Source organism: Thamnophis sirtalis, unplaced genomic scaffold (assembly GCF_051295495.1).
Source record: "Thamnophis sirtalis isolate CommonGarterSnake01/CBP01778 unplaced genomic scaffold, rThaSir2_p1.2 scaffold_2, whole genome shotgun sequence".
Classification (NCBI taxonomy): Eukaryota; Metazoa; Chordata; class Lepidosauria; order Squamata; family Natricidae; genus Thamnophis; species Thamnophis sirtalis.
The window spans coordinates 3798499-3823467 of NW_028261382.1; the positions used below are offsets into that span (position 1 = coordinate 3798499).

General features: G+C 46.3%; 1 protein-coding gene across 1 annotated transcript; it reads left to right on the plus strand.

Moving 5' to 3' along the window:
* Window positions 1–74: 74 nt before the first annotated feature.
* On the plus strand, window positions 75–24969 carry MAN2C1 (mannosidase alpha class 2C member 1). The gene is made up of 26 exons (XM_087704024.1): window positions 75–259; window positions 2017–2142; window positions 2720–2843; window positions 4079–4149; window positions 5003–5180; window positions 5772–5961; window positions 6982–7088; window positions 8223–8333; window positions 9383–9475; window positions 10656–10772; window positions 11845–11940; window positions 13211–13356; window positions 14098–14221; window positions 15020–15141; window positions 15696–15781; window positions 16998–17168; window positions 17700–17782; window positions 17856–17950; window positions 18043–18147; window positions 18676–18832; window positions 19002–19145; window positions 20197–20306; window positions 20838–20917; window positions 21963–22111; window positions 23495–23598; window positions 23680–24969. Exons 1-26 carry the CDS (start codon window positions 141–143, stop codon window positions 23807–23809), a joined length of 3138 nt encoding a protein of 1045 aa, XP_087560150.1. The 5' UTR covers window positions 75–140; the 3' UTR covers window positions 23810–24969.

The window sequence follows — 24969 nt, forward strand, 5'->3', positions numbered from 1 at the left end:
CCTCTGAGCATGCGCAGTCTTCTCGACCGCTTCAGATGCGTTCTCCGCAAGGGGGGGAACTTTTGTCACCCGCTCCGAGGGTCGGTCGGAACGATTTGGAAGCCGGACCAGAAAGATTTAACTTTGGTGCTGAAGGAGGCATGGCAGGAGCGGGAGCCGATTTAAAGTCCTCGCTGCTGAAGCACCGGCGCACGACTCTCGAACGGGTGGAAAAGTTTATTTCGCAGGATTATTTTGTGGATTGTAACCTCCGGGGAAGGTGGGTTGGGGCTGGTCCGTCTGCTAAATCCTTCCCCCTCTTTCCTCCCCCCCCCAGTACAGGTATTCCTCGCCTTACAACAATTCCTTTAGTGTCCATTCCCAGTTATAACGGCACTGAACAAAGGGACATGACCGTTTTTCACACGGCTGTTGCAGCATCTTCAAATGATCAAAATGCTTGGCAACTGCTTCATATTTATGACGGTCGCAGTATTCTAGGACGTGATCCGTTTTTGCGACCTTCTGACAAGCGAAGTCGATGAGGAAGCCAGATTCACTTAAAAGCTATGTTGCTAACTTAACAAATGCAATGAATCACTTAACGGCGGCAAGAAAAGCCGTACATTGGAGCACAATTCACTTTACGCATGTTTCACTTCTTGGCAACATAAATTTTGGGCTCAGTTGCGGTGGTAACTCGATGTCTACCTGTACTGTTTCCAAAACGCAGCACCAGTTCTCTTTCAAAGAAAAGGGGAGGAAAACGGGGCAATTTTAAAGGTTTACGTAGCAGAGATTGAATGCTCTTATGTTTTACAATTAAGAAATACCGAAATTTTCTCCTGTGGCTGAGTCTTGTTTATTTTTAATTAGGGGTGATTTTATCTCTTGGGCCACAAGGGAGCTGGCTTTGAACGCTTTTAATCATCTGCACTCAATTAGAAGGAAGATGTTGGCTGGGAGCGACCTTTGTTTGTTTGTGTCCCTTGGAAAGCAGTTTTAACCGCAGCAATTTAGTTGATATTTATGAAGATTCTCAGTCATCCAGGTCATAGTTGCCCCAAAGGTGGTTTTCCAAGAAGCAACTGGGATTTGCCGGCTTTTCTTTGAAGACATTTCGTTTCTCATCCAAGAAGCTTCTTCAGCTCTGGAGAAGCTTCTTGGATGAGAAGCAAAATGTCTTCAAAGAAAAACCGGAAAGTCCAGTTGCCTTTAAAAAAAGCACCATTGGGACAAATTAGTTGATAGTTTTAGTTAGTTACTGCCTATGGAAAGCAACATTTGAAGAGTTTTGTAGTTCAGGCATCATGTAAAGCAGCAGTTTTGGCAACTTTAAAGTGTGCCATGGCAGCGCCTTCTCATGCTCTACAGTGGTGTTTTTCAACCTAATATTGAGCTATGTAGACATCAACTGCCAAAATTCCCCCTGCTGCTTGGGGAATTCTGGGAGTTGAAGTCCACATATCTTAAAGATTCCAAGTTTGAAAAATACTTATTTAATTTATTCTTTATTGATCATTCTCACAGGACAGAAAGCAGAAAGTGATAGAAGGAAGAAGGGAAAATCCTTAAATACTTTTGAAAGCAACTGATCAAACATGTTTGTACGCTTATTTAAAGACCAAGTGGGATCCTAGGAATTTGCATTGCATACTAATCAATGGTTAATGTTAATGACTTTAACTCAATTGTTGGAATCCACAACACTAACCTTTGCCAAACTTATCCAGAAACTAATCAACCCTATTTTAATTAAGCTATAGAAGTTTCCCCTCTAAGCTAATGGATTATAAAGGTTGGAATTCAACCTACCTTATACCAGTTTTTTCGGAATACCAGCTTTTGTGGATGGGTGTCTTTACTTAATGAATCTGGTCCTATTAAGGCATGCGTGGATCTAAATTGTGCAGTATTGAAGAACTGGGATACTACCCTGAAATAATTTGACAAGTTTATCATGTTGTCTTCCGTCTCTGAGAATGCATTATGCTTTGGCATGCTGTTTCAAAGAGCTAAAATATTGCCTTTTAACAGATTGTTTGGTGATACGTGTGCATTGGCCTCTCTGTCTTACTTTGAAACTTCAAAACGAATTCCATACAGTGAAGCTGTCAGAGAAGAATTCAGTCCTATTAAAGTTGGAGATAGTTTTGGACAGACGTAAGTACGGAATTTCCTTATTCAGAGCTGAATTTCCCATCTCATTTCCTAAGGGAATAAAATGAAAGGTTTGTGCTTTAATTTAGAACCACTTTAGCCTTGTGGTTAAGGCTCCAAGTTAGAAAGCAGGAGATCATGAGTTCAAGTCCCACTTTAGCCATGAAAGCCAGCTGAGTGAATTTTGGTCCTATTATCTCTCTTGGTTCAATCCATCTCACAGGGTTGTTGTTGCGGGAAAAATAGGTAGAAGTTATTTGTAAAAATAATGCTGGCTGGACAATTCTGGGAATTCAGGTTCAGGTTGCCAATTTTTAAAGCAGCGATAGGCTGCTGCCATCCTATTTAACTGTGTTTTGTAACCTGTATACATGCGTGCAAGGCACGTGCGCGAGCTAAGTGCATGTTTGGAAGGTCCCATGAGCGAGCGAGCGTGCGCGTGAGCATGCTCACATTTTCAGTGCTGGGCAAACTGGTTGTTAATTTATGTGCCGCCCACCTCTGGTTTAAAGAGTATCACTGTACTTTTTAGTTAATGGGATCTGTGGCCTCCTGACAGTTTCAGTGTCACTTTTCTAAGGTGGCACACCTGCTGGTTTAAAGTAGAACTCAGCATTCCCAAGAAATGGACTGGAAAGGAAGTGCACCTTCTCTGGGAAAGCAACGGAGAAGGAATGATTTGGAGGGATGCTCAGCCCACTCAGGTAAGGGACTTTCATGAAATTATAGCAATAGCAGTTAGACTTATATACCACTTCATAGGGCTTTCAGCCCTCTCTAAGCGGTTTACAGAGTCAGCATATCGCCCCCGACAACAATCCGGGTCCTCATTTTACCCACCTCGGAAGGATGGAAGGCTGAGTCAACCTTGAGCCGGTGAGATTTGAACAGCCGAACTGCAGAACTGCAGTCAGCTGAAGTAGCCTGCAGTGCTGCATTTAACCACTGCGCCACCTCGGCTCTCATTACTCTGTGGATCCTTTTTTTGGATTCTTTTGCTTTCCACGTAAAAAACAACAACGCTGCCCTCGTGCTAAAAATCAAGTAAACAATAAAGGCTGTTCTTTGGGAGAAATGCTGGAGAGAAATATTTTTGTTTATACTATGTGATGGACGTAATAATGTTACCTGTATTGACAATGCAGTCTTCCTGTTCCCCGTATCCAACTACGTATAGCAAAAGGGTTCCACCACGAAACCGCGTTCGACTAAAGGGCGCTCGACGAAACCGCGTAGCTGACGTCATCACAGCGCGACAGCAGCGCGGAGAAAAAAGCACGCTGTAAACGCTAAACCTAAAATTAACCCCTAAACCTAAACCTAACCCCCTAAACCTAATCCTAAACCTAACCCTAAACCTAACCCTTGACCTAACCCTAAACCTAACCCTTAACCTAACGCTAAACCTAATCCTAACCCTTAACCTAACGCTAAACCTAATCCTAACCCTTAACCTAACCCTAACCCTAACCCTTAACCTAACCCTAAACCTAACCCTAACCCTTAACCTAACCCTAAACCTAACCCTTACCTTAACTTGAATCGGCTTGCTTTCAAAGCGCTATTTAAAGCGCCCTTCTTTCTCCGCGCTCGCTGTTGTCGCCCTGTTGATGACGTCAGCGACGCGGTTTAATCGGGCGCGCTTTAGTCGAGCGCGGTTTTGTCGTGCCACGTAGCAAAAGTACTTACACTTATATACTACTTCCCAGTGCTTTTACATCCCTCTCTAAGCAGTTTACAGAGTCAGCCTATTGCCCCCCAATAATCTGGGTCCTCATTTTACCCACCTCGGAAGAATGGAAGGCTGAGTCAACCTTGAGCCGGTGAGATTTGAAGTGCTAGCCGTCAGCTGAAATAACCTACAGTACTGTACTCTAACCACTGCGCCAGTTCGTTATTATTTTATATAATAAAATTGTATATTATTTGCCATCATCAGAGTTTGACTCGAGAAGGTGAGAAGACCAGTTATATGCTGACAGACAGTTTAAAGGAGACCGACTCTCATGGGTGAGTCAATGTTCTGGGCTGCACTACGCAAATAATACCGTACTGCTCTAGCAATTCAATTGAGATGAACCTGTTAGCAATAGCAGTAGCAGTTAGACTTATATACCGCTTCATAGGGCTTTCAGCCCTCTCTAAGCGGTTTACAGAGTCAGCATATTTCCCCCCAACAACAATCCGGGTCCTCATTTCACCCACCTCGGATGGATGGAAGGCTGAGTCAACCTTGAGCCGGTGAGATTTGAACCGCCGAACTGCAGATAGCAGTCAGCTGAAGTGGCCTGCAGTGCTGCACTCTAACCACTGCGCCACCTCGGCTCTGTTGGTTCATAAATCTTCGTATAGAATAAAAGTATTCGAGCCATTTAATGGTCATGGGAACCATCCTTTCCTGGAAATGCCGGGTGTTGAAAATTGCACATAAACTGCAATTTGCAATCAGCTGGCTTAAAAATTAGAATAGCAGTTAGACTTATATACCGCTTCATAGGGCTTTCGGCCCTCTCTAAGCGGTTTACAGAGTCAGCATATTGCCCCCAACAACAATCCGGGTCCTCATTTTACCCACCTTGGAAGGATGGAAGGCTGAGTCAACCCTGAGCCGGTGAGATTTGAACAGCTGAACTGCTGATCTAGCAGTAGCCTGCAGTGCTGCATTTAACCACCGCGCCACCTCGGCTCTTAGAACAATGTAAATTGGCCAAAATTCCAATGGAAAGGAAAAATAAATAATTGCTAGGGCGATGAACAGATGATTTGGGGTGGAGAATTTCGCAGAGTAGTCCCTGGGAACCTAACCCAGGCCTGTGGATTATAAAAACAGAAGGGTGATAACAAATCTCCTTCCCTGATGCAGTTTGATTCTCTATCTGGAAATCGCCTGCAACGGTCTCTTTGGAGTCGGGAAGGGCAACATGATCGCACCCCCGGATCCGGCCCAAACTTTCTCCTTGAATAGAGCGGAGCTGGTGGTTTACAACCGGGATGTCCATGAGCTTCTGATGGATTTTGAGATCCTCTTGGACATGGCCAAGGTGAAATGTCTTTTTTTTTTTGGCCATATGAATGTATGGGAGGGTTCGGTTATGATTTTATTTCTGCTTTTTAACTTTTGACCCCCAGATATTTTGGGGGTTCAATTTGAAGCAGTTTTTGGTGGTGATGGCTGGTTTGAGGTGTTCTTCTAAGACAGTGTTTCTCAACCGTGGCAACTTGAAGATGTCTGGACTTCAAGTCCTAGAATTCCCCAGCCAGCATCTGCTGGCTGGGGAATTCTGGGAGTTGAAGTCCGGACATCTTCAAGTTGCCAAGGTTGAGAAACACTGTTCTAAGAGATGGGTCCTCAAACCTTTCGAACAGGGGGACCGATTCAAGGTCCCTCACACTGTTTGGGGTGGGTGGGAGTGGACCAGCTGGGTGGGCATGGCTAGGCGGTCATGTGACTGGGTGGGTGTGGTTAGGCGGTCATGTGACTGGGTGGGCGTGGCCAGTTTAGCATTCCATTTTGCCTTTGTCCTTGCTCAACCCAAGGCATCTATTTCCTTAAGACAGTAAACAGCACAAACTCTCTTGACGCTTGCCTAACCTCATTACAACAGGAAATTTATATTTCCTTTCCCGCTTAGCTCCTCGGAGAGGAAAACCAGCGGAGTTTCCAAGCGCTGTACGTAGCGAACCAGATGGTGAACCTGTGCGATGTCAACAACCCTGCCACCTTCCCTGGGGTGCGGGAACTGGCCCGCTCTGTTTTCCGCCAGAAGAACGGCGAGAGCCAGCACACCATCCATGCAATGGGCCACTGCCACATTGATTCTGGTAGGAACCGTGCGCGGGGTCTATATTCCAGTCTAGGAAAGAACTCCCAGAAGGATGGAGGTCTTCTCCCAGGTCTTTCAATACAGTTAAGTGCTTTGCAATGCTACATATTAGCAATAGCAATAGCAGTTAGACTTAGATACCGCTTTATAGGGCTTTCAGCCCTCTCTAAGCGGTTTACAGAGTCAGCATATCACCCCCACAGTCTGGGTCCTCATTTCACCCACCTCGGAAGGATGGAAGGCTGAGTCAACCTTGAGCCGGTGAGATTAGAACCGCTGAACTGCAGATAACAGTCAGCTGAAGTGCCTGCAGTACTGCACTCTAACCACTGCGCCACCTCGGCTCTATTCACACACACACACACACACACACACACACACACTCCTCGATTTAATAACAGTTCAGTTAGTGACCATTCAGAGTGACAACGTCACTGAAAAAATGGTCATACTTACAGTATGACCATTTCCCACAAAGGTCATAAGTTTGAAAAATGGTCATAAGCCACATTTTTCTGTGCGGCAACAGTCATGTGGAAAGTCACTTTCTTGAGTGCCGTTGTAACTTTGAACGGTCAATAAATGAACTGTTGTAAGTCGAGCACTGTGTGTGTGTGTGTGTGTGTGAATATGTAGCATTGCAAAGCACTTAACTTGATTCCTAAGAATGATTTCCAGGCATTGCGCAATCCTACGCATGGCTAAAGCAACCAAGAACTAAGATTTAAATTTAAATTAAATTAAAAGCCATCTTCTGTCAATCAATACAAACTTAATTCCGGTCGTAGACCAGCCCAGAGCCCAATCCTCTAAGCCAGGGGTCTCCAACCTTGGCAACTTTAAGCCTGGAGGACTTCAACTCCCAGAATTCCCTGCTGGCTGGGGAATTCTGGGAGTTGAAGTCCGCCAGGCTTCAAGTTGCCAAGGTTGGAGACCTCTACTCTAAAGGTGAAGTGAACCCTTTGAAAGTGAAGCCAAATGTCTTTGTGAACTGTTTTGCCTGCAATTGTCACCTTAGCTTGGCTGTGGCCTTACGACGAGACGATCCGTAAATGTGCACGTAGTTGGGTGACTGTCATACGCCTGATGGAGAAGAATCCGGACTTCATATTTGTCTGTTCACAGGTAAATATATATATATATATATTTGCATTTGTGCTGATAAGTAAATAAAGGGAGACTTATATAGATCTCTTTCAAGCTATTTAGCTAGCCATACCCTTACTGGGATTCGAACCTGGGCTGTTTTTACATGTTAGGCAGTTATATTAGCCTCTAAGCCACAAGCTATCCTCCCTTATCAGCTGAGCCAAGGAAATGATTAAGTGTTATGTCAAAGCATCTGGTATGCCCAAATATGGGAGGAAGCATACTGCTTCCCTTTTGCCTTTGCAGTATGCTCCCTCCCATATTTGGGCATACCAGGTAACACTCTGTGTCTGTCTGTCTGTCTGTCTGTCTGTCTGTCTGTCTGTCTGTCTGTCTGTCTGTCTATCTATCTATCTATCTATCTATCTATCTATCTATCTATCATCTATCTATCTCCATCCATCCATCCATCCATCCATCCATCCATTTGAAAATGTGTTCATCCGTGTGAAACATGATATGGTTTCTTTCTTTCAATTGGGCATTCATCCTATTATTGTGGGTTTGGATTTTGGCTTAGAATGTGTATGAACCCAAACATGGCTTATTGAGTGAAACACTTAACCATCTTTTAAATGTCTATAATTGTCTAATTTGCTTGCTTAGATCAGAGGTCTCTAAAAACTTGTGGATTTCAACTCCCAGAATTCCTCAGCCGGCGTGTCTTCATCACTGGAGGCTTTCCAGAAGAGATTGGACTGCCATTTTTCAGAAATGGTCCAGGGCCTCCTGCTTGGCCAGGGGGTTGGACTAGATGACCTACAAGGTCCCTTCCAACTCTGTTATTCTGTTATTATTCTGTTATTCAGAAGTTGTGGGAGCTTTATCACTGGAGGCTTTCAAGAAGAGATTGGACTCCATTTGTCAGAAATGGTGCAGGGCCTTCTGCTTGGGCAGGGGGTTGGACTAGATGACCTACAAGGTCCCTACCAACTCTGTTAATCTAATCTGAATCTTAAAGTTGCCAAGTTTGGAGATCCCTGGTTTACATCAAGGAGAAACCATATGAATTAGCAACTGTGTCCAGATCTTAAAATGTTTTTGTCTGTAGGCTGCAGTTACGGTGAAAAGACATACATTATATTTATATTGCTTTTTTTTCCTTCACAGGCCCAGCAGATTGAATGGGTGAAGACCTATTATCCTGGCTTGTATGGTACAATTCAAGAATTTGAAAAAAAAGGACGCTTCGTACCAGTCGGGGGAACCTGGGTGGAAATGGTAAGGCTGCCTTACAGATGGTCCTTGGTTACTGACCACTCATTCAGCGACGGCTTGAGATTATGACTACGCTGAAGAAAGGGACACGTGAAATCCTGCCATTGTAGAACACGATTTGGACTGCCCTGCTTTTATGGCCGTCCCTCCTTGCTGCCCCCAGCTGGCCTTTGTCCTTGACTTCGTCTGGATGCAGCGTGTGAGTTCAGATATGGGGAAAAAAGCGGGGCCTGTGAAAAACATCAGAGTGGTATTGCTAAACCCTTGTGATACTCAAGATCTCAAGAACCACGAATGGTAGATTCAGGCTAATAGCAATAGCAGTTATATACCGCTTCACAGGGCTTTCCAGCCCTCTCTAAGCGGTTTACAGAATCAGCATATCGCCCCCAACAATCTGGGTCCTCCTTTTACCCACCTCGGAAGGATGGAAGGCTGAGTCAACCCTGAGCTGGTAAGATTTGAACCGCTGAACTGCTGATCTAGCAGTCAGCTGAAGTGGCCTGCAGTGCTGCACTCTACCCACCGCGCCACCTCGGCTCTAAGAGCCGAGGTGGCGCAGTGGTTAAATGCAGCACTGCAGGCTACCACCGCAGTGGTTAAATGCAGCACTGCAGGCTACTCCAGCTGATTGCAGTTCTGCAGTTCGGCTGTTCAAATCTCACCGGCTCAGGGTTGACTCAGCCTTTCATCCTTCCGAGGTGGGTAAAATGAGGACCCGGATTGTTGTTGGGGGCAATATGCTGACTCTGTAAACCGCTTAGAGAGGGCTGAAAGCCCTATGAAGCGGTATATAAGTCTAACTGCTATTGCTAATGTTAGCTGTAGCAACATTGGGTGGAAGGTCATTGGTGAACTGAGGTTTGCTTCTGATTGGCAGGGGGATTCAGTCCATGGTGTAGAAGAGAGGTGGGGAACGAAGGCTCTTTTACGATCTGTGAACTTCAGCTCCCAGAATTCCTGAGTCTGGGAGTTGAAGGCCCCAGATCATAAAAGGGCCATTGTCATCATCCCCAGGTGTAGAAACGCAGGTGTTTTATTCCCTTTCCCAGGATGGAAACCTTCCCAGTGGAGAATCCATGGTTCGCCAGTTTCTGCAAGGACAGCGTTTCTTCCAGCAGGAATTTGGGAAGCTGTGCTTAGAGGTGCGTATCTATTTTTATTCCTTCTTTCCTGCCTTCTATGTGTTTCCCTAATTCTCTTCTGTACCAGGGGGAATGGCATTTTTGTACCCTCAAATCCTAAATCAAAACCATTAATTTAAAATGTTGTGGATAGCAGCAGGGATTGTAAATAGCAATAGCAATAGCAGTAGACTTATATACCGCTTCATAGGCCTTTCAGCCCTCTCTAAGCGGTTTACAGAGTCAGCATATTGCCCCCAACAACAATCTGGGTCCTCATTTTACCCACCTCGGAAGGATGGAAGGCTGAGTCAACCCTGAGCCGGTGAGATTTGAACCGCTGACCTGCTGATCTAGCAGTAGCCTGCAGTGCTGCATTTAACCACTGCGCCACCTTGGCTCGTAAAGAACTCCAATGCACAGTCCAATGAATTCAGCTCACCCTCCACATAAATCCTATAGCAACCAGTGAACTAAATCGGCAAGCTGGAGATTGACGGGTATTTAAATTCATCCTATGCTCTTTGGTAGGGCAGACCAAGGCATTATACTTCCCCATCATTATATATAATTTTTTGTTTAGACTCCTAGTGACCGTCTGGATAAGTCCCCTTTTCTTCTGGAGGTTTTTCAAAAGTGGCTTGCCATTGCCTCCTTCCTAGGGCTGAGAGAGTGTGACCGGCCCAAGGTCATCTAATAGCAATAGCAATAGCAGTTAGACTTATATACCGCTTCATAGGGCTTTCAGCCCTCTCTAAGTGGTTTTTACAGAGTCAGCATATTGCCCCCAACAACAATCCGGGTCCTCATTTCACCCACCTCGGAAGGATGGAAGGCTGAGTCAACCCTGAGCCGGTGAGATTTGAACCGCCGAACTGCAGAACTGCAGTCAGCTGAAGTAGCCTGCAGTGCTGCATTTAACCACTGCGCCACCTCGGCCAGTTGGCTTCGTGCCTAAGGCAGGACTAGAACTCACCTCTTTTGGTTTCTAGCCTAGGGCCTTAATCCCTACTCTCTCTCTCTCTCTTCCATAATTATATAAGAAGCTAAATTGAATTTCCTCTTCCCTCTGCACTGCCAAAGGTCAATTCTCAGTGAATCGTGCTTTTCCTACGATTCATATTTTTATTCCCAATCTTGTTCTATATATTAATTGCCAGCGCTTTGCCCACAATGTCATTTTTTTTCCTCCCCAAATCAGTTCTGGCTGCCCGACACGTTTGGTTATTCAGCACAACTGCCACAAATAATGTGTGGCTGTGGGATACGCCGTTTCTTAACTCAGAAGTTGAGCTGGAATCTGGTGAACACTTTCCCGGTAAGATTTATACTTTAATTCAAATAAACCTGGGCGCAGGGACCTCCGAGCAGTGGTTGGTCCCATCTTGATATTAATGGTCTGACCCAGCCTTCGCAGAAGCAAGAGACGGATTCCCCGCAAAGAAAATCCCCTTTGTTTACACTTTGGGAATTAACTGCCTTCACCAACAGAAAGTCCAGGCAAGAATCCTGCAGTTAACAGAAACAAGAGTCCTTATCAGCTCTTTCTGATAAATTCAAGGCTGTGAGGCTCTCAACTGGGAGACTGCAAATTAAGTCCATTCAAACAGCGAAATAGACAAACCTCCGTTCTGGCAAGGCAGTCTTTGTCGCAGGAAACACACACACACGGAGCAAACTTTTCAGAAATGCGAACGGTTGTCTGCTACAACCAAACCACTCCCATTTTCCCGCTATTTATTTCTCAGTCAGGGAGGGGGCCAGTCATCGTCCATGTTTGTTTTGCTTCGCGGAGCAAGCTCCTTGTCCTCTGTTGTTCATCTCTCCTATCTGCTCTGTGTCTATGCACATCTGGAAGAGGCCCCAGCTGTTCCTCCTCCTCACTCATCTTTCTGCTGGCAGCTGCCTCTGGCAGCTGGGAAATGTCAGATGGCTCTATAGCAATAGCAATACCAGTTAGACTTATATACCGCTTCATAGGGCTTTCAGCCCCCTCTAAGCGGTTTACAGAGTCAGCATATCGCCCCCCACAGTCTGGGTCCTCATTTCACCCACCTCGGAAGGATGGAAGGCTGAGTCAACCTTGAGCCGGTGAGATTAGAACCGCTGAACTGCAGATAACAATCAGCTGAAGTGGCCTGCAGTACTGCACCCTAACCACTGCGCCACCTCGGCTCTGTCTCTGTCTCTGCTTCTGACGCAGAGCATCCGTCAGAGGCTTCCCCAGGCTCTGGGAGCTGGCTCAAGTTCTTCCCCAACCTCATACGGGTCTGCTGCCATCTCTGCTGGCATCTGGCAGGCCACAGCAATTAGTCCGGAATTTATTTCAGGACAAATCTCTTTTGAGGACTAGGCTGTTTTATCGACTACTTGCAATCTTCTCTCATTAGCACAACACCTTTTTCTGGGAAGGCCTGGATGGAACCCGGGTTTTGGTTCACTTCCCTCCTGCAGATTCCTACGGATTGTCCGGCCGTGTCGATGAGGTGAGCAACCCCAGGAAAATCGATTCTCCAAATATTACAATGTGCAGAAATGGAGAGATTAACACTTGACATTAAAGAGAAGGGAGATAGAGAAGACTTTGAAATATGGGATTTGTTTTATCAAGGGTTAACTAATAGAAACAGAAGTTAGAGACATTTAAAATGACAAGAGAAGGATTGTTTTTACCATGAGGGCTTATTATGATATCTTTATTATTAAGATGAATTAGTATTGATAATTAATAAGTATTAATATTATGTCCATAAAATACTATTATATGGTTACTATTAACGAACATTATTACACAAGTTTCCCTGAAAATAAGACAGTCTTATTTTCTCCCCCCCCCCCCAAATTAAACACTTGGCCTTATTTTCATGGAGGTCTTATTGTTTTTGAGGTGCAGGAGGCAGCAAGTGTGGTCACTTCATGGCTGCTGCTGCTTTGCCATATTTTTGAGGGAGGGCTTATTTTAGAGCATGTGCTCAAAAGCCTGATTTGGCTTATTGTCTGGGGAGGTCTTATTTTGGGGGAAACAGGGTATTATGATGATGATAATGATTATTGCTCAAATTGACTGTAACCAGACAACACACTGTTTATATAGACAAAAACAAAATAAAAACATTGATTCTCCATCTTTACATGGGAGAGAACAAGTCCAATAGATTTCAATTCGGCTTTCTTTGAAGGTAGGAAATGCCCAGAGATGTACTTAAAATATTGGGTGAATGGGAGACCTTCCCTCATCCTTATTGTTAGGTAAGCTCCCCGTTGGGAGAGCGAGCACGTTCAGAGAAGCGTTGTGGGAGTTGTGTTGAAAAACACACAAACCAGCATACAGAGACACTGCAGTTCGTGGAAATAGAGGTATCAGAGTCCATCAAACAGTCCAAGTCATACACGGATAAGACAGTCAGTCATCAATGTCTTTCAGTTAAGGGATAATCCAAATAACATAGTCCAGTATCATATAATCAGTTCAGAACTCAAAGTTTGCTAGCAGTTGCAAAACTTACAATAGCTCACGGCACTTTCTAACAGCCAGCTTCCAAAAACACTCAGATCAGATCAGCCCAGCATCTAACGAAACAGAGAGCTAACAGTCACTCTGGCTCCCTCTTATGGCCGATTGAGGAAGAACAGCAACCAGTCACGTTTTACAGTATGATTTAAAGAAACAGGTATAGCATTGCTAAATGATTTATATATTGCCAACCCAACCGTTAGAATTATATTCCTAACACTTATATCCTCCCTCTGTCCTAGATGTTGAGAACGGTGAAGAATAATAAGGACAAGGGCCGTGTGAATCACAGTGTCGCTCTCTTTGGATTTGGAGATGGAGGAGGGGGCCCCACACAGAAGATGCTGGACCGGCTCCAGAGAATGAAGGATACGGATGGCCTGCCCAGGTTGGTTCCTCTTGGCTAAACTCTATAAACCCGTGATGGGGAACCTGTGGCACTTGTGGCCAATGCAGCCAAGTTGCCCGTCACCCGTTCCTCTTCCGCGATGATCAGCTGGCTTTGGTGTGTGCAGCAGTGCCAGAAACCAGAAGAGCTGGTCTTCTGTTTTACGGTGTGAGCATGCACAGCGCTCAGCTGATTGGTGCATGCGCAGCAGTAACCAGAAGACTTGCTGGCTGGCGCACATGCATGCACCCCAAACTAGAAGTTCATTTTTCGTGCACAGGCATGCCCCTCTGGGAAGCTCCTCTTCCTGGTTGCGGCCCAGATGAGTGTACACCCGAAATGCTCCCTATTCGGCACTCGGTGCCGTGTGCGCATGCTCGCCGTCCCTTTTCGGCACCCGGTGCTGAAAAGGTTCACCATCAATGCTCCAAACAAACCAGAAACAAAGCCAGGAAAATTCAATTCTGTACTTGGTTACTCATGCCTTAGAGCAGGGAGGTCTCCAAACTTGGCCACTTTTAAGACTTGTGGACTTCAACTCCCAGAATTCCTCACCCAGCACAGAGACTCCTGCCTCAGAGCATTGTTTCTCAACCTTAACCCATGCTGGCTGGGGGAATTCTGGGAGCTGAAGTCCATCTTAAGGGCTGAGAAAATACTGCCTTAAATTCCTTAAATGAATGCAAGACCAAGATTGTCTTGATTGCGTGTTGTCTGCAATGGTGATTTTCTTTCACACAGGGTTCAAATGTCTGTCCCGGAACAATTTTTCTCTGCCCTGGAGAAGGAAAAGGCTCAGCTCTGTACTTGGGTTGGAGAACTGTTTTTGGAGCTGCATAACGGCACCTACACAACTCATGGGCAGGTGAGAGAGAGAGAGCACAAGGCTTCACAGGAATTTTATAGAAATGTTTGTTAATGCTACACTACAAGCGCCAGGATTTAAAACAATACACCTTGAACATATCTATTAATATTACGGTTCATGGCACAATTAGCCAGAAGCTTATACTGGATTTGGCATTTTAATGCAGCTATTGAGTCCTTCCCAAAGACCTGGGATAGCCAGATGCTGTTTGATGGTGTTAAAGGAATGGTTGCAGGATGTCAGCTGTTCTGAGTAAAGCTGTCTTTTGCAATTGACTGGTGGTAATTTTTGTCAATTCCCTTCCAAGTGGGCTGCCTTTTTCAATTGACTGGTGGTGATTTTTGTCAATTCCCTTCCAAGTGAGCTGTCTTTTGCAATTGACTGAAGGTGATTTTTGTCAATTCCCTTCCAAGTGAGCTGCCTTTTGCAATTGACTGGTGGTGATTTTTGTCAATGCCCTTCCAAGTGAGCTGCCTTTTGCAATTGACTGGTGGTGATTTTTGTTAATTCCCTTCCAAGTGAGCTGCCTTTTGCAATTGACTGGTGGTGATTTTTGTCAATTCCCTTCCAAGTGAGCTGCCTTTTGCAATTGACTGGTGGTGATTTTTGTCAATGCTAATGGCGTTCAAAGCGTGCTCCAGTATACAGCAGTGAGTAATTGTATTAATTTAGGAATTGCAATCTCAATAAGATTTCTAATCTACTTTCCTTCCCTAATGCCTCATTTTTCATTTTTATTTCTAAGTCACTGGACATGTTTGTATAAAATCCTATTATTTTTCTCTCTGGATACAGATTAAAAAGGGAAACAGGGAATGTGAGCGTTTACTCCATGATATTGAGATCCTGAGTAGTTTGGCTCTGGTGCAGAAACGTTCTTTCCAGTATCCTTCTGCTCAGCTTCAACACCTTTGGAGGTATAAACTTCAAAATGCAAAATGTTGGTCTTTCGTAGAATATAGAAGCTTGTGGAATTAGGATTGGTTCTTCTAGTGGCCAAATTACCGCTTTATACTGCTTCATAGCCATTTCTAAGCGGTTTACAGAGTCAGCCTGTTGCCCCCAACAATCTGGGTCCTCATTTTACCCACCTCGGAAGGATGGAAGGCTGAGTTAACCTTGAGCCTGGGGAGATTTGAACTGCCAAATTGCAGGCAGCCAGCAGTCGCCAGAAGTAGCCTGCAGTACTGCACTCTAACCACTGCGCTGCACTGTGACTCACAATACTCTTGATTACACTAAACCAGTGTTTTTCAACCTTGGCAACTTGAAGATGTCTGGACTTCAACTCCCAGAATTCCCCAGCCAGCATTCGCTGGCTGGGGAATTCTGGGAGTTGAAGTCCAGACATCTTCAAGTTGCCAAGGTTGAAAAACACTGCACTAAACTGTGAGTTAATCCAGCTGCATCTTTCTAAGGTCTTCCATATTCTCGGTGTGTGGTGATCTCCCCTCCTCTCTTTTGGCCACAGGCTCCTACTCTTGAACCAATTCCACGATGTCTTACCAGGCAGTTGTATCCAGCTTGTAGCAGAGGATGCCATGCGGTACTACTCAGGTGAGAAAGAACCAGCCTCGAGAACTGATTTGGTTAGGCAGCTGTCAAAGCTCAGGGACCATAAATGACCATTCGAATCCTCAGGCTTTGCTGCATGGCTTAGTTCGCAAGAGGTAGAATGTGACTCAAAGCACATGGTTCAGCCCTGATGTTCTGGTGATTTAATGCCAGTCCTGATGGGCATACATGGTGGTTGTCTACCTCCATGGTTCTGCTCAGCAGAAGATAGATTTCTGTCAGGGTTCCAAATAGCATCCAAAAGTAAATCCAGAGTCCAAGGCAAAGTAATAATAGCAATAGCAATAGCAGTAGACTTATATACCGCTTCATAGGCCTTTCAGGCCTCTCTAAGCGGTTTACAGAGAGTCAGCATATTGCCCCCAACAATCTGGGTCCTCATTTTACCCACCTCGGAAGGATGGAAGGCTGAGTCAACCCTGAGCCGGTGAGATTTGAACCGCTGACCTGCTGATCTAGCAGTAGCCTGCAGTGCTGCATTTAACCACTGCGCCACCTTGGCTCTTTAGTATTGCTCAAAGTTCCAATTTATTAAGAGAGACATGTTGGCACCTCTGGGAAAACCCGAATCTGAAAGTTTCCCAGTTTTCCCCACCCAGTTGAAAGTTCAAGATCTTGCCCCCACACCCACAAGTCCATCCCATGCTCCAATCTCCCACTGCCACGACGACAGATTCCACCCATCCAGTTCTGGTCAGGTGCAGAGACAAAGGATGACCTTGGCTTTCTAGAAAGAATGTTGTTATGGCTACATCGCATCTAACTGCATCCAATCCGCCCGCCCATGTTCCCACAATAGAAAAGGCATAGCAGAATAATAGAAAGCGTGGCGGGCCAAAGATCCAAGAGGAAGGCCTGACACTTCCTTCCTTTCGATAGAACCATTTAAACTAGATTGTGATGTCCTGGGGAACAGGGCAAAGGTCTACGAAAAGTGGTGGGATCCTGCCAGTTTAACAACCAATTCACCGATCGCGTCGCAGCTATACCAGTTCACCTGAACCAGCTGAATCTCACCCATCTATGAATGAGGGCTACGAAAGAGGCTTAGATTTATAACTAATTTAATCTCTCTGCAGCACACTAGGGCTCAAGGTTTTTTTTCCCCCTAATGTGCAGCATGGCGATAGCTCATTCTGAATGTGGACAGTCCTTTGACGGAGCCCTTTCTCTCTTCTTCCCCTCTCTTTCCTTCAAGAAATTCACAGTTCTGGAGCCCAGCTTCTGAAAGAGGCCACCCATTCTTTGTGCGGAGAGCCGTTGGCCAGCCAGGACAAGAGCAGCGATACCATTCTGGTTGTCAACACGTTGCCGTGGGAAAGAACCGAAGTCGTTTCCAAAACTGGACCGCGAGGATCTGAGACTTTAGGTGCCAACCCTGCTTCAATTTTAGACTGGGTTCACAGCAAGAGTCCCTGCCTACAATGTCTCGGGCACCTTAAACAAATGCACTGTCAGGTACTGAGGATTTAATAGCTGCCAGCTGATGAACGGTTGTAAGCTGTAGACTGTAAGCTGATGCAATGAGGATGATTCAGCAGTACAGGTATCGCCTGTTTAAGGCTCTAGTGGGGTCCATACAAGGCATTTACTGTTTTAAGAGGTTTCTATTTAAAGAGGGTGTTTCTCTCTCTCGTCGTGTATCTCATTTCTCTCCTTGTGTCCGTAGCTGAGTGGTAAGGGATTTATCTCCATGTGCATGTCTGTATATATTTGTATATAAACCACTATTAATTGTCTAAAGGCTCTGTGTGCTGTGTGCTCTATTACGCTCCTGGGTTTATCTCATAATAATAGCCACACTGCCAAAACTCTGACATGCGCTTTTCTTTAGATTGATTGGGAACGGATTCTCAAAAGAGCTCATTCCTCTGCCTCTTTCTGTGTCTTTCAATACCAGCTTTGGTGACAGTTCCCAGCCTGGGTTTCTGTGCTGTTCCAGAGTCATTCCCTCCTCCACATCCTGTGACTATCAGTAAAGAGGTGAGCTTGTTGGAAGCTTTTTGAGGGTCTGTTGTAACTTTCGTAAGGAATCTCCCATTGTTTTTAACCCCAGGCTGATGGTTCAGTGACGTTGGCAAATGGTATCATCCAGGCCTGCCTCGATCCTTTGGGACGGATGGTGTCTCTTTCTTTACTGCACCCCAAAAGGTACTTTTTCATACCTTAAGTAGGTGAGGAAGTTCTGCAAACAGAGCGGTGATCTCCCCGGAGCCCCCTCTGGATTGGACTTCTCATTGCAGAGAGGCTGTTCCGGAGGGCTGCCATGCCAACCAGTTTGTGATCTTCGATGATGTCCCTCTGTATTGGGATGCCTGGGATGTGATGGATTATCACCTGGAGACCAGGTAAGGTGCATGTGTCAAGGTTCCAAGGAATACATCCCATTCAATGAGAACTCCGAGGCCGTCATATTCCTCCAGGGACATTTTATTGGGACCTATCAAACTGGCACAGACGTGGTGAAAAAACGGCTCTTAAGTTCCCGCTGGTTTTGCACCCAATTAAAAGTAATTGACGCGGTGGCTCAGTGGCTAAGCTGTTCGATCAGAAGGTCGACAGTTCGGCGGTTTGAATCTCTCGCACTGCATAATGGAACGAGCTCCTGTTACTTGTCCCAGCTTTTGCCAACCTAACAGTTCGAAAGCGTGTAAAAATGCAAATAGAGCCTAAATCCATTTTTTAGGTCTGTTGTAACTTTAAATGGTAACTGTCTACCTGTGACCTACAACAGGGGTCTCCAACTTTAGCAACTTTAAAGCTGGCTGAGGAACTCTGGGAGTTGAAGTCCGCAAGTGTTAAGGTTGCCAAGGTTGGAGACTCTTTTTACCTATAATTTTGAGCCAATAATTTTCTAGCCACTCTTGGTTTTCCAGGAAGCCCATCACCCATCTCCTAAAACCCCTGGAAATTTCTACCTCCGGTAGCCTGCGGGGCAGCGTGACCTTCTCCCTGCAGCTCAGCCAGAGCAGCATCCTAACCCAAGAGGTCATCCTGGACACAGCGAGTCCTTACATCTATTTCCGGACTCAGGTTTGCTTTTCTTTTTCTTTTTTCCCCCATAGGAATGTCCACCGGCTGGGTAAAATTCTACTTGTCTCTCTTCTGATCTGCAGATCTCCCTTCCTTAGTTAAGAACTGCCACTGAGGGGGGGGGGGGGGGAAATGCTATTTTTTTTTGAATGGTTTGCTTGCATCCCAGGTTGACTGGAACGAAGCTCACAAATTCCTCAAGGTGGAATTTCCAGCCAAGGTCCGGAGCCCAAACGCCACTTACGAGATCCAGTTTGGCCACTTGCAGAGACCGACGCACTGGAACACGTCCTGGGATTGGGCCCGGTTTGAGGTGAGGCTCTTCTTCTCCTAACTGATATTCCTAACTGATAACTGAGCCAAGGTGGCGCAGTGGTTAAAAGCAGCACTGCAGGCTACTGCTAGATCAGCAGGTCAGCGGTTCAAATCTCACCGGCTCAGGGTTGACTCAGCCTTCCATCCTTCCGAGGTGGGTAAAATGAGGACCCAGATTGTTGGGGGCAATATGCTGACTCTCTGTAAACCGCTTAGAGAGGCCTGAAAGGCCTATGAAGCGGTATATAAGTCTACTGCTATTCTACTGCTATATATTGCTATTCCCAGGATGGAGCGATCAAATTTCTGCTTATGTTTTTTTTTTTTTACGAACGGCTCTTTGGTGGCTCCATAGTGGCCGCCATCTTGAATTTCTGCTTGTTTTGTTTATAAATGACTGTTCAATGACTCCAAGGTGGCCGCCATCTTGAATTTCTGCTTGTTTTGTTTATAAATGACTGTTCAATGACTCCAAGGTGGCCGCCATCTTGAATTTCTGCTTGCTTTGTTTATAAATGACTGTTCAATGACTCCAAGGTGGCCGCCATCTTGAATTTCTGCTTGTTTTGTTTACAAAGGACTTTTTAAGGACTCCAAGGTGGCCGCCATCTTGAATTTTTCGACCAGACCTCCGTCTCACAGACCAGGCTGAGCCTGAGGGAAGGGTCAAACGTGTCCTCAGTCTCGAGTCCCTTCGCACCCACCAGAGACCTAAATCTAGCCCACCTTGAATTCCACCGACTTCTTATCTCCCGCTAATTACCCTTGACCGTTAGTAGTTCAGATTCTTGTAGAGAGCTTAATAAGCTTGCGATGAAATCTTGATATGCATTTGAACTGCCTGGATTTCCCAGATTTCCCCGGGGGCTTGAGAAGATTTCTCGCACAACTCGAGCCCGAAATAACTTTGTGGCATGCCTTGTTGATCACCGCACCAGTTTTCATGAAAATGAACGGATCCCGACAACCGGCTAGCCACTCCGAAGGGTCGATCATGTTTGTCTTGAGTTCAGCTCGGGTTTTCCTTTTCCTTTTTTTTTCTTTTTTAGGTGTGGACTCACAAATGGGTAGACCTGTCCGAGCACGGCTTCGGGGTTGCCCTGCTGAACGACTGCAAATATGGCTGCTCGGTCCACGACAACGTGATGAGTCTCTCCTTGTGAGCTTTGGTGGACGGTGGGAATTCCTAGGTTATGGCAGAAATGATTTGTGGGGACGATTTTGGCCTTTCCTGCTAGATTGTTTTTTTATTTATTTTTGTGTTTGTGTTCCTGTCGACTGGTTGATGTTTTGTTGGGTTATCATGGCCAATTTGGCATCTTCCAAGTTGCGTTTAACGCATTAGAAAGAGGGGGGGGGGAATAATTCACATCAGCGATGGGTGTTTGGATAATTAGCAATAGCAATAGCAGTTAGACTTATATACCGCTCCATAGGGCTTTCAGCCCTCTCTAAGCGGTTTACAGAGTCAGCATATTGCCCCCAACAACAATCCGGGTCCTCATTTTACCCACCTCAGAAGGATGGAAGGCTGAGTCAACCTTGAGCCGGTGAGATTTGAACCGCCGAACTGCAGAACTGCAGTCAGCTGAAGTAGCCTGCAGTGCTGCATTTAACCACCTTGGCTCCTTAACAACGAAAGCATGTGGTGTGGATGAGTGGATAATAAGAGTTTCTGATTCCCATGAAGGTTGCGTGCTCCAAAGTCCCCCGATGCCACTGCAGATATTGGATGTCACCAGTTTACCTATGCAGTGATGCCTCACCTGGGTAAGCAACACCTGAGAACCTGACCTTGGCAGACTGCTCTTCTTTTCTTCTCGCTTCTTCCTCTGCTCCTTCACCATCTCCTTCTTCTTCTCTTCCCTCTCTCCTCTGCTTCTTTTTCTTCTCCCTTCCTCCTCTGTTTATTCTCCTTCCTTCCTTCCTTCCTCCCTCCCTCCCTCCCTCCCTCCCTCCCTCCCTCCCTCCCTTCCTCTCCTCTGCTTTTTTCTTCTCCCTCTTCCTCTATTTTTCCTTCCTTCCTTCCCTCTCCCTTTCCTTTTTCCTTCCTTCCTTCCTTCCTTCCTTCCTTCCTTCCTTCCTTCCTTCCTTCCTTCCTTCCTATTAATAGTACTTAGACTTATATACCGCTTCACAGTGCTTTACAGTCCTCTCTAAGTGGTTTACAGAGTCAGCCTCTTGCGCCCCAACAATCCTCATTTTACCCACCTCGGAAGGATGGAAGGCTGAGTCAACCTTGAGCCCGTGAGGATTGAACTCATGTCAGTGGGCAGAGTGAGCCTGCAATACTGCATTGTAACTACTAAGAATGAGGGAGGGAGGGAGGGGGGAAGGAAGGAAGCAAGGAAAGAAGGAGGAAGGGAGGGAAGGAAAGAAAGAAAGAAAATAGCAATAGCAGACTTATATACCACTCTAAGCGGTTTGCAGAGTTAGCCTCTTGCCCCCAACAATCTGGGTCCTCATTTTACCCACCTCGGAAGGATGGAAGGCTGAGTCAACCTTGAGCCAGTCAAGATCGAACTGATAGCAATCGGCAGAGTTTGCCTACAATACTATAACCACTGTGCCACCATGCCCCTTCCTTCCTTCCTTCCTTCCTTCCTCCCTCCCTCCCTCCCTCCCTCCCTCCCTCCCTCCCTCCCTCCCTCCCTCCCTCCCTCCCTCCCTCCTTCTACGTGTTGGTCCAATGGGAAGACTGGCAGAAGGGCTGGGAAGCCACCAGGGAAACTAGATGGGGAAACAATACCTCTAGAGTGACGGTGACCTACTTTAAAATAACGTCCCCGACTGTACAGCTTTTTGTCATCCACAGGTTCCTTCCAAGAAGCTGGGGTAATCCAGCAGGCCTACGGCTTGAATTTTCCTCTTCACGTCAGGGAGGGCGCTCCTCCTGGGCCGTGTCCAGCCTGGAGTGGCTTCTCTGTCCTGTCTCCAGCCGTTGTCCTGGAAACAATAAAGCAGGTAAGGGCCCTGAAGAAAAATGCAAACATCTGGGTGTGCTTCCTGTCTGGACCACATCCCGCAAAGCTGATACCCATTTTGCAAGCCTCCTCTTCCTCTCTTGCTTTTTCAATCCAAGAAATGAGGGAGGGTTCCCTTCTGAGACATTGGTGAGCCCCCCACCCCCCAAAATCCCTTCTGTGGCTCAGCCGCTGCGGTTCTGACCATTGTCGAGCATGTGGCTCTTCCTTCTGTCTCCTAAAGTCGTTCCCGTATACCATTAACATTTATCACAAACTAATGGGGTTTTGTTGTTAGTTGCGAAGTTGTGTCCGACCCATCACGACCCCATGGACCACATTCCTCCAGGCCTTCCTGTCCTCTACCATCCTCTGGAGACCATTGAAGCTCACGCCGGCTGCTTCGGTGACTCCATCCAGCCACCTCCTTCTCTGTCATCTTCTTCTGCCCTCCATCGTTCCCAGCATGAGGCTCTTCTCCAGGGAGTCGTTCCTTCTCCTTAGGTGGCCAAAGTCTTTGAGTTTCTTCTTCAGGATCTGGCCTTCTAAAGAGCAGTCAGGGTTGATCTCCTCTAGGACTGACCGGTTGGATGGCCTTGAAATCCAAGGGACTCAATGCAGGAGTCTTCTCCAGCACCAGAGTCCAAAGGCCTCCATTCTTTGGCGTTCAGCCTTCCTTATGGCCCAACTTTCACAGCCATCCATTGCAACTGGGGAAACCATCGCCTTGAGTAGACGCACTTTTGCTGGCAGGGTGATGTCTCTGCTTTTTAATAAGCTGTCTAGATTTGCTAGGGATATGGTTTAGAGCCGAGGTGGCGCAGTGATTAGGGTGCAGTACTGCAGGCCACTTTAGCTGACTGTGATCTGCAGTTCAGCGGTTCAAATCTCACCGGCTCAAGGTCGACTCAGCCTTCCATCCTTCCGAGGTGGGTGAAATGAGGACCCGGACTGTGGGGGCAAGTTGCTGACTCAATTTGCTAAAAGAAAAATTTGTAAACCGCTTAGAGAGGGCTGAAAGCCCTATGAAGCGGTATATAAGTCTAATAGATAGATAGATAGATAGATGATAGATAGATAGATAGATAGATAGATAGATAGATAGATAGATAGATAGATAGATAGATAGTTCATAATGGGATTTAGTGAGGTTTCCTGTTCAACCTGGAAGCCAAAGCTTAGATTGTGGCCATTTTTTGTCTTCTGCTTTCAGTGAACTTTTGGGTGAAACTTGTGTTCTAGGTGAAGATTCTTGGAGTTTCATCAAGCGCACCTTTCTCTGTTCCTAGCAGAATCTTACAAGAGCAAGGGCAGGAATAAGCTACCCAGAAGGGAAGAATCATATTGAGCTGACCAGGGTATCTTTCTTGGTCTCTCTCCCTAGGCTGAGGACAGGCCGGACGCCTTGGTCATCCGACTTTACGAGTCCTACGGCAGCACCGTTGACACCTGGCTCGAAATGGGCTTCCCCGTTCAAGAAGCGGTCATGTAAGTTGGAAAGAGGATGTCTTAATGGCCAGCTTTCCCCCCCAAAGACCCCTTCTCTGATAGCATGATTGTCCTTTGCAGGTGTGACCTTCTTGAAAGACCTGATCCCAACGCCTCCTTGGTTCTGGAAGAACATCGATTGAAGCTTTCCTTCCGGCCCTTCCAAATACTCTCCATCCTCCTGGTCCTGAGAGGACAAAGCAGGGATTGAGGCTCACAACAGACTGCAATCTGACCTGGGCTTCCTGATACAGTAAAAAGCACCTCTTTTTATTTCAACAGCAGTGAATTATGTTCATTCCCAGCCCGTAACGAGTCACAAATAGTTTGTAAAGAGTCCGGCAGTAGTCTGCCACCGTCCTTCGGGATAAGGCTGATAAGCACCCACCTTTATCTCCCTTGAAATGCTGCCAAAGACCTAACTGACAATTTGCTTTGCAAGGCCACACGGAGCACAGAGTCAAAACGGAGCTTCAGAGTTTAAACCGACCAGCACGAACAAAGTTGCTTCCTTTGCTCCTCTTTTATGTCTTATAGAAGGGGCCAGTCTTCTCCAAGCCTTACTCCCGAGTCGTCCCTTTTGTCTTAACTGTTCTTGCGTTCTGGCAGCTCTGCGCTTGCGCGCACTGGGAACAGGCTCCCACTGTTCCTCTGCCTCGCTGATGTCCAACTCTGGAGCCTCCAGAGGCAGCTGATAACTGTCAGACGGTCCTGGCCCCCTCTCTGCCTCCGACGCAGAGCCCTCGTCCGAGCCTTCTCCAGACTCCAAGACTGGCCCATCTTCCTCCCCAACCTCCTCCCTGTCCGCCTCTGCTGCCAGCTGCACAGCCCACCGGTTGACCATAACAGGCTGCTCTTCTAAGGACTCCTCAGCTGGAACATCTGTTGCCTGCCTAACAAGAGAGTGAAGAGCACCAGGGACGGATTACAGGGATGGATTACAGATAATCCTCAATTTATTATCACAGTTGGGACTGGAGCTCAAGAGCCGTGGTAGCACAGTGGCTAGAGTCTGCTAATGCAGCTAACTTACTGCCCACTGTCAGCAGTTCGATCCTGACCGTCTCAAGGTTGACTCAGCCTTTCATCCTTCCGAGGTCGGTAAAATGAGGGCCCAGATTGTTGTTGTGGACCAATGTGATGACTCTGTAAACCGCTTAGAGAGGGCTGTAAGAAGTCTTTTAAGTGCTATTGCTATGCTGTAATTGAGTCAAACTGATGTTTTTTCCATAGTTGTTAAGCAAATCAGGTGGTCGTTGATCAAATCAGTTAGTCATTAAGCGGATTTGTCTTCTCCCCATTGACTGGGCTTCTTGGAAGATCAGGAAATATGCAAAATAATAATAATAATAATTAAAAGCAATTGTTGAA